Genomic DNA, 15,956 nt, shown 5'->3' on the forward strand with positions numbered 1-15,956 from the left:
GTCAAAATTGGAAATACAAACTCTGACTACCACCCCATCAATTTGGGGGTTCCACAGGGTAGTGTTCTTGGCCTAATCTATACATCTGACATACCCCAAGCACACGACATAACATTGGCTATATTTGCAGATGACATTGCAATTCTGTCCTCTCATAAGAACCCTATTAGGGCAGAAAAAAATATACAGCAATATCTCAATGCCCTCCAAGATTGGCTATAACTCTGGAAAATCACAGTGAATGTCGAAAAATCAGTGCGAATAACATGCACCACAAAATGGGGCACGTGCCCACAAATCACAATAAACAATGAACCAATCCTTATACAACCTACAGTCAAATATCTTGGACTTCACCTTGATCAAAAGCTCACATGGAAGACCCATATCCGGGCCAAGAGATTACAACTATTAACAAAAGTGAGAAACATGAGCTGGTTAATTGGTAATAATCCCAGCTATCATTGGAAAATAAACTTCTCATTTACAAAACTATACTCACACCGATATGGACGTATGGTATAGAACTGTGGGGCTGTAGTAAAAACCCCAACACCAAAATCCTACAAACATTCCAGTCAAAACACTACGTTACATAACGCTCCATGGTTCGTATCAAATCAAACTCTCCACGAAGATCTTGGAGTTCCTTATATAAATGAGGTCATAAACAAACAAGCCAACAAATACAGAAACCGCATTGTGGACCATGAAAGCCAGCTAATGAAAGAACTCGCCGTCCAACTCTTAGTGAACAGAAGACTCAAACGTCAATGGCCAGGAGACCTATTCTAGGTAACGGAGGATAACCCATCAGTGGATGGTACTCCCTACAAGCCACGCAACGCCCTAACATTTTTACTCTGTATTAGTACATTATGAGTAGATTGTGAATATCCTAAAATAAATAAATAAATTTGTATTCTTACCTTGAACAGGTTAAGGAGAATAAGATTGGTGGGGAGTGTAGCAGGTATATGAGAGATGATAAATATTTACAAAATTTTCAACGTAAAAACGGAGGAAAAATCTCTTAAGAACTAGACATATGTGTTAGAGGCATGTAGAAATATTCCAACATTTCTGAGGGACCTGTTTCTTCCTAATTCTACCGTGAAGAAGGAGACAGCATGTTATTCCGGAACTTTCATGTATATCTACCAGACTACGCAGCGTGACATTCTACAAGCCAATAACCTTCATTTATGCCTACACTGAGACAAGTAAATCTCATAAAATAATGACTAGCATTGCACAACATAAAATTTATTCCAAAATAAAAAGGTTACTAAAAGTCAAAGACATTTTCTACCTTTAATGAGACCTTGATCGGACTCAAGGAAAGCCAAATAACAGGTCATATTTACGGGAAATGTAAGAAGTTTCACAGAATTGCAATGCATATTCATGGCATTTATATAACCCCATTTTCAGTTTACTGAAATCATCCAAGTTTTTAGAATTTATGTTCTGTATTGCTCGTGCCAAAACTTTTCCAGGGGAATTTCACAAAAGTTTTAATAGTTACTTCTTTTCGGAAAAAGTTCTACTGCAAAATTTTAATTGGATTCCGTCTTGTGATGTTTGGCATGTCGTTTACGTATCGATAAGAATAATAGTGTACGTTAAGAGACGATAATTCCCAGTAAAATTTACAACGGTTGTCGAAGAATATTGTCACGTCTTATGGGCGTGACTAATAATAACGAGTAAGATTTGAGGCTTTCACGGCGGTGACTATGAAGAAAGCAGTCTTCTGGGATTTGGCACCGTGTATATGTGGTGTTAACCGACGTTTCGGAGGAACGTATCGCCTCCATCTTCAGGGTAGAAGAAAAAATATNTACACGGTGCCAAATCCCAGAAGACTGCTTTCTTCAATAATAACGAGGTTTGAATTGGATTATTGGATTTATTGATCATTCCTTTACAACCACTCATAATCACAATCAATTAAAGTAACTCATAATAAATGACTCTCTAGGACTCGCTCCATTCTGATCTGAACCCCCTCTGTCTTCTCCTGATTTCAGAGACAGAGTTACTTTACGACTGGCGGCTTACTGCCAATCAGTTTATCTTGGAGACAAGCCCCTTGAGTCCAGGAACAGAACTTTTTTTTTCCAACTGAACCCTTGCAATCAGGCCTTATGTAACATTCTCTCTGACGAGAGGATGGGTCTGTCGTTTACAATTGCCGCTGGTACTCGCCAGCGCATTCATTCTCAGATCCGAGTCTCACGGGGCTCATGACCGTTCTTTAATATCTCAGCTTCGAGACTCCCCCAACCTGGAGGGTCAGGTCCCCTTATTTATACCCCCCAGGAACAGAATGGCCTGATTATATCCCCAGGCACTGGGTCCCCTTTTCGTCGCCTCCTACGACTCGCAGGGATACGGTGAAGGTATTCGAACACGCCATCACATGGGGTTCTGGCCGGCCTGGGTCGGACCGACATAAAACCTTTCATTTCCATATCCAAGAAGACGTTCGTTGATCATCTTTGCCATGTATCTATGGACACGTCTGCTTATTGCACAGCGACAGGCTGCTTTCCAAGAATTTACTTCCACGGAAACGTGTTTGCCGACTATTTCCCTAGTAATAGTTCTACATGTCACAATATAATTAAAATTTTAACACTTGTTACATTTAATATACAGTTCATTATTTAAATAGTTTAAGTATATTNGGCTGGCGGTGAGGAAATATAGCCCGAAACTCACGACACGCATTTAGAATCTCAAATAAGTGACAGGAAATATAGCTGTATCTCTAATGAGATCCTAACGGCTTTGACTATAAGTCTCAGTCTGGTTACTTTGTTGAAGGTACAGCCAATAGCCGTCGCCATGGCTCAGAAGAGTGTACGGCTTGTTATTTCCACGTATTTCCTCACTCCACCTTTTTGACGAAAGCAAAGGAGGCCCATTAGAGGCAAGATTGTATATTTTCATAATGACGATTTTTCTTTCAAAGTAAATGTGTTAACTGTGCAGGTTGCGAGTGGACAAAACTGGAGGCGCCTGGTGCCCGAAGCAGCAGGTGGAGCGGGGGGTGCGTGAATACCTTCAGGTTGACCTGGGTGACGTGTATGTCCTCACTGGCGTGGAGACGCAAGGACGTTATGACCGTGGAAGGGGCCAAGAGTATGCCGAAGAGTACATGATAGAATACTGGCGTCCAGGACTGGACGAATGGAAGCAATACAGCCGCTGGGATGGAAAACAGGTGAGTGCACGTACTAAGATTATTTGTGGTATGTAGATCCTTTGCTAGGCAACGACTGCGAAATAAGCACATATACAAAGCCGTTGTAAGGTAACGACTCCGTCAACAGATACGAAAGCAACAGTTCCACGATAATTGTTGCACTGCAAAAGAGGAATGGTGTTAGATACTCGGTCCGTACCGAGATGTTTTAAGCATATCAAGTGAAGAGTCATTCCAGTCTTTATGAGCTGTTGTTGTTAGAAGCTGTTAGCTGAGGCACGGAGATAATTAAGGAACCAAAAGTTCCGCCGTTGAAAGCCGTTACCAGGCGACAACCGGTGGAGATACAGCAGACTGAGAAGACTTAAGTGTGTGCTGTAGTGAACTGCAGAGCGTGTGAATTAACGATAACGCTGTAGTTACTTGTAGTTACGATTTATAAGAGTTCAATTAGTCCAATTACCGATCCAAAACTCTCTATTGTCACTCACGCTCGTGTCAATATATTTAGCATTTTGTCCGGTGTTCATTCGCCGTGGTGAAATTCGAAAATATTGACTGGAATTGTCTTCCGTAAACGTTACCTACACAGCTCTTGCGTAAGGTTGTTTACAGGAGGTACGTCAAGGCCTCGTTCATGCAGTGTAGACCTGTAATATAAAAATTGTTTGTCAAAGAAGTGAGCCATGAAAATAAAGACGGGATTCATATCTGACATTTAGATTAGATTAGATGCCGTGTAGTCTGGTAGATCGTTACTTAAGCAGCATCTTCACAGTGGTTTACTATGCAAGATTTGAGGTTCTCACGGCGTATAAGAGTTGATTTCTTTCTGGATGTGACACTGTGCAGTTCTGTAAATCGTGATCTAGGAAAAGCTCCCCTTAGATGTTTACTATCCTAGATTGAAGGTTCTCACAGCTATGACAGTGAAGATTCCTGCCTTTTGAGACGTAATTCCATTGATTCTACTAATGACCTTGGAGTGTATTCGATGTTTATTCTGGGATGTGACGCCGTGTATTTTCTTGGTAATATTCTAGATTAGCTTCTGTAAAGACGTTTACTATTTATATGAGATTTGAAGTTCTTAATGAGAAGTACACGGTATCATAACCCAGAATATATTCATCTGAATTCTTGTGGATCAGGATAAGGGCTGTTGGTGGGCTCTTGTGAACACGGTAGTGAAACTTCGGGCTCCATAAATGGAGTAGAATTCCTTGGCTATATGAAGAGCTAGTACCTTTCCAGTGATTTCGTTTCAGTGGATTTAATGAGTATCCATTAATTCCTTGTTACTATTCTTCTCAAAATCTCTCGTGTTTGTGTGACGTAAGGACTCTGTCAGAAGCGTCGAATGGTAGGATAACTGATGAATTATGAACTTAGAAGGATTTGGAATGAAACGTTCATAGCATCATCTAGGTTCTATCCCGGGTCCCCACCTCGGCGGCCCGGTTTCAAGCTTAGGACTGGTTATGTTGGATTTGTGATGGAAAAAGTGGAGCTGGAAAAGATTTCCTCAGAGTATTTCGGTTTCCCTTGCAAATTTTCATTCCATCGATTGCTTCACACACATCGTCATCTGTCATCCGGGGCTGGTAAAATAGACCAAATACTGTGGCTGACGTACCGAGTGTACTCAGCCTCACCTCACCCCAATAAACCAGGAGGGGCTTAGAAAGCCCACAAAAACCTAGACCAAGACTCGAATCCAGTTCCTCCCGAATACGAGTCTAGACCGTTTCCGATACACTAACCCGCTCGGTATACACGGGATATGAAACATGCGGATGGTAATTAATGATATTCATGGCATAACCATTACTCAAATTATGTGTGAACTTACATTACATGTGAAGTAAATTATAATCCTATATTACACACTCAGTGTGTTTCTGGACATTATCCATCCTGTTATTGTTTAAAACACAACGTTTCGGAGACTGGATTTTGTCTCGGTCTTCAAACAGAAACCTACTTTATCTATCTATCTATCTATCTATCTATCTATCTATCTATCTATCTATCTATCTATCTGTCTGTCTGTCTGTCTGTCTGTCTATCTATCTTATCTATCTATGTATCTATCTTATCTATCTATCCTATCTATTTATCTATCTCTATCTATCTATCCAAATCTATCTATCTATCTATCTATCTATCTATCTATCTATATCTGTCTATCTATCTATCTATCCAAATCTGTCTATCTGTATAACTATATATCTGTCTGTCTATCTATCTATCTGTTTGCCTGTCTGTCTGTGGCTCTACAGCCATGTTTTATGCCTTGCCTGCTTTTACAGTTTCTTAATTCTATACACAGTAGTAGGACTCCTTGGACGGGGGATCAGCCTGTCGCAAGGCCACTACCTACACACAGAACAACACAAACGGAAAATAAACGCACACAGACATCCATACTTCGAGCGGAATTCGAACCCAATATCCTGTCGTTCAAGCGAGTGAAAACATTTCCTGCTTTAGACGCCGCGGCCACTGTGATCTGCCCCCAAATCCTATTCAGTTGAGCTCAATCGATAGAGCTAGTCCTTATAAAACTAACAAAATACAGTAATTGTATGAATATACCATCGTCACAGACTTTTAGATCTTTATTCCACGTTGATTTATGAACTCGGGTACATATCTTGCACTCTCCAGCGCTCAGTTTCCCAGTGAACGCACAGTAATTAGTGAAGCGGGCATATGAAGGGTTGAAGGAAGTAGGAGTAATGGCACAGATATGAGGAGGTGTTCTGTGGCGGGGAACAGAAGGAAGAAGCGAAGGGAGCGCCTAATGGGAGATGATGGGAGACTCCTACATGAGACCGCGAAATGTCGCTATGCACACTGACCATCAGAACACGAGCAACTGACGTTCCCGCGTATATCCAACTCACATACACACGCGTGTCGAGCCGCTGCCATTAACAGCTCCTCACTCACTCCGACAAAGTTAACACTCACTCACCACTCTCTCCGTCTCTCCTTCATCTGACCCATAAGGGTTTCCGCTAGACCATTATACTCCACTTTGTAAGTGACCAACCGATTAATTGGTCAGTAATTTTGTTTCGCTATTATCTTATTTCATTCCATCTATTATACAAGGATACCTTCAGAATAAGAAGAAATATCCTATGATGTCCTCCTCTGTGTGAAATATTGAGTCCATGAAGATGGGTTAGGAGCGGTAATTGCATATATTGAACAATTATAACTCGTAACAACAAGTAACTCAAAAGCTGTTACTAGTTTGTACACTTTTAACATTCTACTGCAAACATTAAGTTTTCTACGTCTTCAGGAGGCGTTGTTAGGTAACGGTTGACAATAACACAGATTCTTGTGCTTCCGTACTCCCGATCTCGATGGATGGCGGCTGGCTTACATTTTTCTAACTCTCAACAGTAACAAGCCAAAATTATATTATGACCGACGGTCAGCCGGCCAGTCTGTCCTGGTGTCAAGCCCCTATCTGGGGCCCAAGAACAGATTTTTATTAGTGTCAGATATTTGTGGGTGTGTTGATGTGCGGCGCCCTGTCTGACGAGAGGACGCGTCTGCCGTTTACAATTGCTGTTGACTCTCGCCATCGGAGTAATTCTTGAGTCCGAGTCCCGAGGGACTCATGATATATTTTACTGTCTCAAATTCGAGACTTTCCCCAATCAGAATGGCTAGATTCTCATATTTATATCTTCCAGGAACAAGGTGGCTCTACAGCGAGCCGTTACTTAGCAGCGGAAGATTTCAGTCATTATGTAGCAATATTCTGGGATATGACACCGTACACTCTATCGGATATTTATCAAAATTCCAGATGAACTTGCTTCCTGCATCGTCCTTGACGACTCCATGCCAAAGCCTCAGGTAACCTCGACTTTCTGCTTTCCTCTTATGCTCTCTCTCTCTCCCCCCCCCCTCTCAACTGGACTCCATAGCGTCAAGTGGAGGATGAAAGATGAAATATGAATTTGGAAATTATTTGGAAGAAAGAAATCATAGCATAAATCAAGATACTGTCTCGGTACATTCATGAAGGGACTGAGAAAACCACAATAAACCAGTCAAAATATCCCATATCCCAGCCGAATAGAAGTTCAGAGCGTCAGCACGACACCAGTCCATTCGGTTATTGTGAACTTCAGTCTTCACTTGTTGCCAGAATGCTGCCCGCAATTCAGCATTTAACAGAAAGTTCCTGCGAGATGTAATTTCGGCGCAGGTTTTCTTGGTTACCCTTTGTTTTCAGCAAATGCTGAGATGATTGCGAAATTCCAAGTTGATATTCTGTGCTTCTCATGAAACTCTCCCGATTAAGTATAAAATCTCTTGTCTTGAATGCCCCCCAAATTAATTTTCTAAGTTGTGAAACTCTCAATTAATTATAAAATCAAGATACCGTGGCCCTTGTCTACAGATGTTCACAAAACTTATTATGTGACGTGAATTAACAAATTATTTTCGTAAACATGCCGAGGCACGATTACATCACTTAGTAAAATGACGCACCGGGGCCGCGCCATTCGGTAAAACTCTCCTATCAGGCTACAAAGAAATGAGCGAAGTGTGACAGCAATAATTCCAATTTTGTTTTCTTGTAAGCCAGTATGTTCTCTCGCGGTCGAAGGACCTAAGTGTTTGATCAGTAATCATAACTGCACCACATTCTGTTTCAAATGTATTGCATTTCTTAACTAATTTGGTCGATATTTGTAAAATTATTTTATTTAGTTTAATAACTGAACCAGATGGTCTTATTTCCTGTCTGTAGCTACAATCCGCAGTATTTTAATACGAAAAAAGAGTCAATAAATAGGTCACAAATGGAAGTAAAACAGCTGCAATAGACGTAATAGTTTTGTGTGTGTATCACTAGGTAGCAGCACAGTCCAGCCTCATGACAATATATGTAGCAGACGCTTATGAGCATGTTCAGAGGCTGGTTTCAGTAGTAAACATGGCGACCTGCTTGAGGGTATACTACCGAAGAGAAGCGTTCTCTTGTGTGATATCTGTTTGCAGAATGACTTAATGCAAAAAAAAAAAAAAAAAAAAAAAACGAGACGCTCATGGACATTCGAAAGTCGCAGATGATGAAACAGAGGTACGGAAGTGGCTGAGACAAAAGTAAAAAACATCTGCGCTATGGGTTTTGACGCACTGGTAAAGCGATGGGACAATTATAACAATATTGGAGGATACGTCGAGAAATAAGTGTTTTTTCCAGGTTTTATTTTTCATACCCATTTGTGACCTCCATCGTAATATAATTATTATAGTTTCTATTCCTGTGAACCTTTTATCTATTGTCGTTTTAGTGTTTCAGTTTCGATATTGCTTAAGCTCAAGTTACACTCAGTTTTATATACTTGAACCTGATGAAGTTCATGTAGATCCTTTACATCCGCCAGCAGAATTAGACTTTCCTGATTTATAATAACAACAATAATAATAATTGTTATTTCTATTATTATTAAGTTATATTTCTCCGAGTAAGTGCACAACATCCATGTACTCTACCAAACTTTGTGCAGGCAAATTTAAGGAAAAAATTCCCATATAAGTTCATCTGAATTTCTCTCCAGCGTATGGATAACCGAATGTAGCAGCTTTCTAATTGTGACGTCATAATGAACGTCACTCAGTATGACGCACCCTCATTCCTGTAGAAGACGGAGTGTAGGAACGGAAACACTTCTGATACTCGGAACGTCTTCGGTGAAAATTTCGCTCTGTGCACTGTGTATACTGCCACGTGTTTTTCGTGGTTTTTCTCAATCCCTATAGGTCACTCCTGATATACTCGTACTATCTTAGAGCCGATCACAGTGGACGTGCGGTCTAAGGTATGAACCTTCTTGGCCCGCTCGAACACTGGGATCGTGGGTTCCAGTCCCACTCGAGACATGGATATCTGTGTGCGTTTATTCTGTGTTTGTGTTGTTCTGTGTGTAGGTAGCGACCTTGCGACGGGCTGATCCCTTATCCAAGGAGTTCTACCGACTGTGTATAGATTAAGAAACTGAAAAAACCGCCGAGACACAGAAGGGCTATAAAGCCATAGATAGATGGATTGGTTGATAGGGTGGATGGAAGGATTGATGAATGGGTGGATGGAAGGAAAGAAGGACAGACTGGTCACAACTTATATTTTCCGCTGCATTCCCAACTCATTATTCAATATCTACAAGATGTTTAACAGCATGTAACTTGAGACAGTGATAGTATCGTTAAATAAACCGCAGATTAACGAATAAATCTCATTTCAAAATATCTACCATAACATTGCCTACGAATGCTCTTCTTTAATCCACGTATTTATTAATTGCATCCTGTAAAATCCAATGGCATCTCTTCGTGCAATTTAGCTGATATAATCAGACGATAATAATACATAATTTCTTTTTGTTCAGCTTTGAGCCCGTTCGGTTCACCATTTTCATTTTAAAGTAGGAAATAAATAAGATATTTATGTATATCGATAGATCGAAGCCATGTCGAGTATCAGTTCATTCGATAACATTTCTAAATGTCAGCTCGTATTTATGTGGAATTTCAATATACTCTACAAACATGAAAGGCAACAAAACAGTGGGTCGTTGTTGAAATAAACTCTAATGCGTTGTGATGAGTTTGACGCTTGTGGTATTTGTACGGGACATTTTCACAGACAGTAACAAGCTGCATCTCCTTCACTTATGTTCTATCTCACATTTCGTTATTTAACCAATGATACGTTAGTTAAATAAACAGTAGAGCCATACAATACTGCTGTTTATTTATATAGTGGAACTTCAGTAATCTGAATTCACGTTATTTCCAAATAAGTCACAGGACCACAAAAAATAAATCGGAACCTTAAAAAATTAAAAATATAATTGAATTTTTTACTTCCTTTCAGTGAAAATGAATTCTCATGAAACATGACATTATTTAAATAAGATCTAAAATTTGTGACGACGGTACATTAGCACAAATACTATATTTCTGGACATTATCCATCGTCTTGTCTTTATCTAAAAACACCGCCCTTTTTATTTTTCAAAACAAGAGGTCATGTTTCAAATATAAGCAGGGCGGTGTTTCAGATAAAATAGAACGGTTGGTAGTGCTCAGTAACATAGTATTTATATTAATGACACTATGTGTTAATGAACCTGCCTGTCTGCGTGATGAGAGATGTAATTTGGACACCTCTTGCTACGAGCTCGGCGCGCAGTTAAACGTCCGGGGTCTCCGGTCGTTGTTTATATATAAAATGTACCTCTACAACTCTTGAAAAACAACTTTACTAAACAAATTCTAATTTGTTACTTTAAATACAATAATCCCAATGATGCGATAATCCGAACACGAAAATGATTTGCTTAATCTCAGTTATTCAGGTTATACTGTATTAAGCACAGTACGCAACATTTTAGTGAATAGAGGTAAAACTATCCCTGTAACATACCATGGAAACCAATATTGTTGTGACAAGTCGAAGCTTCCGCATTTTCTAGATAATCGGCTCAGAGATGGTGGTGAGGTTGTCAGCCTTATGCGCCGGCCGCGCTTTACTCCCCAGGAAGACTCCTGCTACTCATTTATGTTCGAGGACTGACTCGACTGCATGGTCTTAGTGCGGCTGGTAGGATTAGGTCAATAGAAAAATCCAATGACACCATCGGAAATCGAATCCGCGACCTTCCGGTTTGTACAGTAGTGCCTCATACAGCTAAGAGATTCAGTTAGGTCACTCCTGTTAACAGATTTGGATTGTGGATCGGTTTGATCGGATTGTTCACTATTGAACTTTATAGTGGATTTGAGTTTCTCACGGTGATCAACATAGAAAATACTGTCTTTTGAGATGTGACACCATGTAGTCTTGTAGAAGTTTATTGACATTCTGGAGGAACATGCTGCCTCCATGCTCAGGGTTGAAGAGTAATCCAGGGAAGTACCCAGCACAAAGCGGGTAGAGAGAGCTCCATCTCCGGAGATGGAGACATTACAGTCCTCCGAAATATGGGTAAAAGGCCACCCAACAACATGGCATCGCATTCCAGAAGCAGTAATCTTCATAGTGACGGCTGTTGAGAACTTCAAATCCAAAATCCTGTAATATCTGCAGTAAATAAAACGTCGTTAAGTGAACAACAGAATGTGACGTAATTTCGTGCTGAGGCTTCAGTCGTCAGTATATAGGAATTATATATATAAATGTCTCTCTGCCTATTGTTTCTGATATGTTTTAGGCCTCTGTAACTTCGTAATATGAAATGAGCAAAAATGAAATATTAAAAATAATATTACTAACCTACGGTAATGTTAGAAAGAAAGGTAAAACGATTCCTGTTTTAAACATTTGAAATATTTAAAAAATATATTACGGCTCATAATCTGGCGAAGCGGAACACAATGATATGCCGTATGAAATTAATTTCCATTATCCATATCCTATAAACAGTGATACGCCATAAAACACGAAAAAGTTTAGTATAGCAAATGTCTTTGCTTTATGTACTTTTTTCTACCTCTGTTTACAGTATTATCTGGCTATAATGAGAGGAAAATATGTTCCGTTGGTGAATAGATGTTTATTATCATTTAAGTAACGTCATTATTTCAAATTACGTGATGTGTAATTTCGTATGTCCTGCTGACAAAAGAAATTTAGTATACCAAAGAAAAAATTAAAGCTATAGATTTTATAGTTTTTCGACTGTCGTTTTCATGATAAGCTTACAAAATTTAGTCAAAATATTTCACGAATATTAAAAAGGTAAATTTATCTCTGTAACAGGCTGTGAAGACCCATAGGGTTCAGAGACGTCGAGGCTCCCACATTTTCTAGACAATCGGCTCGTAGATGGCGGTAAGGTTGTCAGCTTTATGGGCCGGCCCCCTTTACCCCCATGAAGACTCCTGGTAGTCATTTCTGTTAGAGGCTAAATCGACCACATGGCCACATTGCAGCTGGAAGGATTAAGCCAATTGAAAATTCCAGTGACTTCATCAGGAATCGAACCCGCGACCTTTCGACTCATAGCATAGTGCCTCAGCAAGCTACGTTACCGTATGCCCCTTCCCCAGAACTGTAAGTTTATAAAATTTGTAACAACGTATAATACATATTTAAGAATCAAGTAGCATACTTGTACACGTGACATTTCCGTGTATAGTAACCCATCATGCTTCCGCTTTTTATATTCCAGATATGTTTCTTTTCCCAGCAGACTCAGTACACTTCTCAGTTAACCTTTTCTCCCCCCTCATAATTTTTATATAAATGGATGGCTGAAACTCAGTAATTAATTTCCTGAATTTCTCCTGGGTTAAAGTTTCAACACATGTAGCACTGAGAGGACTTTGAGATGGGGTTTAAGAACCGCGGGCTCGGGGTGGGGTCGGGCAGGGAGAAGAGAAAACTGTCTTTTAATTAAGACAAGGAGGGTGTATGTTCATAAGGGAGGGCATATGACTGCGTAACTGATGTCTCCAGGGCTGCAGGGAAGCTTGATGCATTTCAACTCTCAGAGGAAGTAAAATTCCTTCACGACTGAACGTCTGTTGCGTTGTACGGAGAACTTTGAGTGCAGACATTGACGTAATGCTTCATGGGTGAAATTATATACCTGCAAGGGACTGGCTAAATTGGCACAAGCTGGCACGTATGTTTACTGACTGGGTCTCTCTTGTTCGGCCATCTCACGGTGGTTTCTGTATCTAAAATACTGTCACGATTTAGGGGTGTGACTATGGGCGGGGTATGTATTGGTGAATGAATTTATTGACAATATGCATCCTAAATTCGAAACTACACTTTACAGATCACTGACATACATCAGACTAGTGTCCTCAGTCTATTACAATCTTCAATAGTCGTTGCCTGGTAACGGATCATAACGATGGAGATCTTCATCTTCCACGCTCCCTTCGTTACCGTCTGGCTAATATCCAAGGTCAAAGTCAAAGTCACATTACGACTGAAGGTCGGTCAGTCAGTATGTCTTGGATTCGAGCCCCATATGGGGCTCATGACCAGACATTTATTACTGTTTGACAGTTACGGTCTTTTTTCTTTTGTGGGGCTCCCTCTCAGACGAGAGGACGGGTCTCATTTGTACATGCTGCTGTCCCTTGCCAATATAGTCTTTCGCGGGTCCGAGTCCCTTGGAAGTCTCGACCATATTTTACTGTCTCAGATTTCAGACTTCCCTTTTCGTCACCTACGATTCGCAGGGTCATGATGGAGGTATTCGATCTCGCCTCCACACGGATTAGCGAATATCCCGCCAAGTCTCCAAGTTGGCCTCGTTATATAGCCCCGGCAAGGACCTCACAGAAAATGCCTCTTCCATTGCTGCCTGTTCTCTCGTTGCCGGGTAAAAACGTGTCCACAAAGCTGTTCCCTAGCAACGGCTGTTATACTGTCGCCTGTTCACACAGCTACTTGGCAATGAGTCTACATGTCACAGTATTCATGACGTGACAATTAAACCCAGCGACTTTACCTTTACGTTACAATTCAACGGTCTGTACAGAATGCCGCATATATTGCTGGAACTCGTTTCGTGTTCTGTATCCTACTTTCGTTCTACGAAACTTTCTACAATTTTAGAAGAAGGGATAATTTATGAGTTCCATGTAAGATATGTAATTAGTATTTTTGGGAAGTTTCGAGTTGTTGGTCCGAGTCTTCACTTGTTTATCTATAAGTAATCAGTATCATTCCTTTAAAGTCGCGGATAATGCCAAGAGTTTAAATATAGCGCAATATGTTTCGTAAATGGGAGATTTATTACTGTCGTTAAACGATTTTGTGTTACCTTAAGAAGGAACTGCCAAGCGTGAACACGCGGCAGATCTCGAAGGATCGAACAGGTTTCCTTCCAGTGTATCGTGCCTATTCTGTGAGTACTGATAATATTTTGATGTGCGTATGTGAAGTACATTATATAAATCAGATAGTTTACGGCTGACAGTTTGTACGCTAAGCGTCGGCTCTGACAGGTTGTACGATAACATGTAGCACTGACAGAATTCATGTTGAATTGTCAACTGGTGTTTTTATATTGAGAAAATAAATGTAATGTTGTCCCAGTGTTTAATTAATTAAGCGCTACATCACAAAGAAGTATGGCGGAGCAGATATATAGATCCAGATTTTCTTGGCCTCGACACAGCTTCACACCCCTGCAGCTCTACCCCTGGCGAAACAGCCCCCGGTATCTATTGGATAGGAGACTGGGTGGACCCAAAAGCCGTTATGGACAACGTGGAGAAGAGAAAATTCTTGACCCTGCCGGGACTCGAACTTCGACTCCTCGATCGTCCAATCCGTAGCTAGTCGCTGTACTGACCGCTCTAATCTTCTTCCCGTTATTATTTTATTGTTAGTATTATTGACATATTGTTTATATTCAAAAGAAATACATATATAATCATTCTCGCCGCATAATGGTTGCCGTGATTGCAGATATTGAATATTTATTATTTTATAAATTATTTATTTCCTTTATTTCTCTTTTGTTTGCGTGTATGTTTTTGTTTTATTCCCATCTTTTTCTCGTGCTTTCTTTATAATATATAACTGAATTTTTATAATTACGCAAAAGGAATTTATTATTAAAGCAATAAAACAATATGTAATGGAATCAAATTAAATTCTTTTTATTCTTGAAAGGTATGTTATAGCTATATGTAGCGGCCGTAGGAACAGCCCAGAATACACCGCAGTTCGAAGCGTTATCATGTAAGTTCAGTTCTGAAACAGTCAAAATATTTTAATATGTGGCGGAGAAATCCATGATGCGTGGTAAGCTTTCTCCAGAGTCCATCCGTTTCTACCTCACTTACGCATTCCAGCCATGTTCTAAACTCATTTATCATTCTCACATATAAAGGCGACGGGCTCACCCGTCAGTATTAAGGACTTGTCAGTGTCTTGAGGTACGCTCTGTTGTCACGTCACGTCATTCCTACACATTCTCGTGGAAAATAATATGTTACAAGGGCACAGTTTTCTTTTACGTGTCCAACAATAACGACTTGCTTTGGTCCAGTGCTCGGTTAATTATTGCTTCAAACGTAATCGAGCGGGTTGGCGTAGGGATGAGTCTCTTTACTTTTGCTCTGAAGATTCGCGGTTCGAGCCGGGAACGTCAACTGTCCCTGAGTGATGGTTTCCGCGGCTTCACTAAATTCCTTCTTGCGGATGTACCCTGAATGTAGATCTGTTGGGCTACAATCGTTTCCTTCTAAAGCCTTTCAAATTGATCCCGCCATTTCAAGCTACGTGGTCTAGCAACTGATAGCGGTGCAAAATGACTCACAAATAAACTTGCCATCATTATCTGCTAGTCTAGTTCCGTATATGACATTGATTTATTACAATTTGTTCCTGCGCTTAATTAATTCAACAGCCTGCTCTGAAGGGGTACTGGAGAGGTGACGTATAGTTCGACATTCTTGAATACGGCACTACGTGGAAGTGAGCTGTCAGTTTCGTGTCCCGGCCGCTTTAACCCCGGGAAAACCACATCCCGATACAAGTTGAATAAGAGACCGGATGGTCCCCAGGGCCGGTCTCGACGCTGTGGGAAAATCTTTCCCTGCAGGGAGTAGATCCCGGCCCATCCGACTGAGCTATCACATTTTCAGTTGTTAATTGTGTAGGATGAGAAACTTCCTAGAAATTCATACTACTACTACTACTACTACTACTACTACTACTACTACT

At 40.4% G+C, this 15,956-nt stretch overlaps 1 protein-coding gene across 1 annotated transcript in view; it reads left to right on the forward strand.

Moving 5' to 3' along the window:
• Positions 1 to 374: 374 nt before the first annotated feature.
• The window catches only part of LOC111864390 (discoidin domain-containing receptor 2), a 214,110-nt gene continuing 198,528 nt past the window's right edge, over positions 375 to 15,956 (forward strand). The window contains exons 1-2 of the mRNA XM_023851611.1: positions 375 to 445; positions 3,001 to 3,232. Coding sequence (XP_023707379.1) covers positions 375 to 445; positions 3,001 to 3,232 — 303 coding nt within the window. The remainder of the gene's footprint in view (positions 446 to 3,000; positions 3,233 to 15,956) is intronic.

This window comes from Cryptotermes secundus, unplaced genomic scaffold (genome assembly GCF_002891405.2).
Source record: "Cryptotermes secundus unplaced genomic scaffold, Csec_1.0 scaffold399, whole genome shotgun sequence".
Lineage (NCBI taxonomy): Eukaryota > Metazoa > Arthropoda > Insecta > Blattodea > Kalotermitidae > Cryptotermes > Cryptotermes secundus.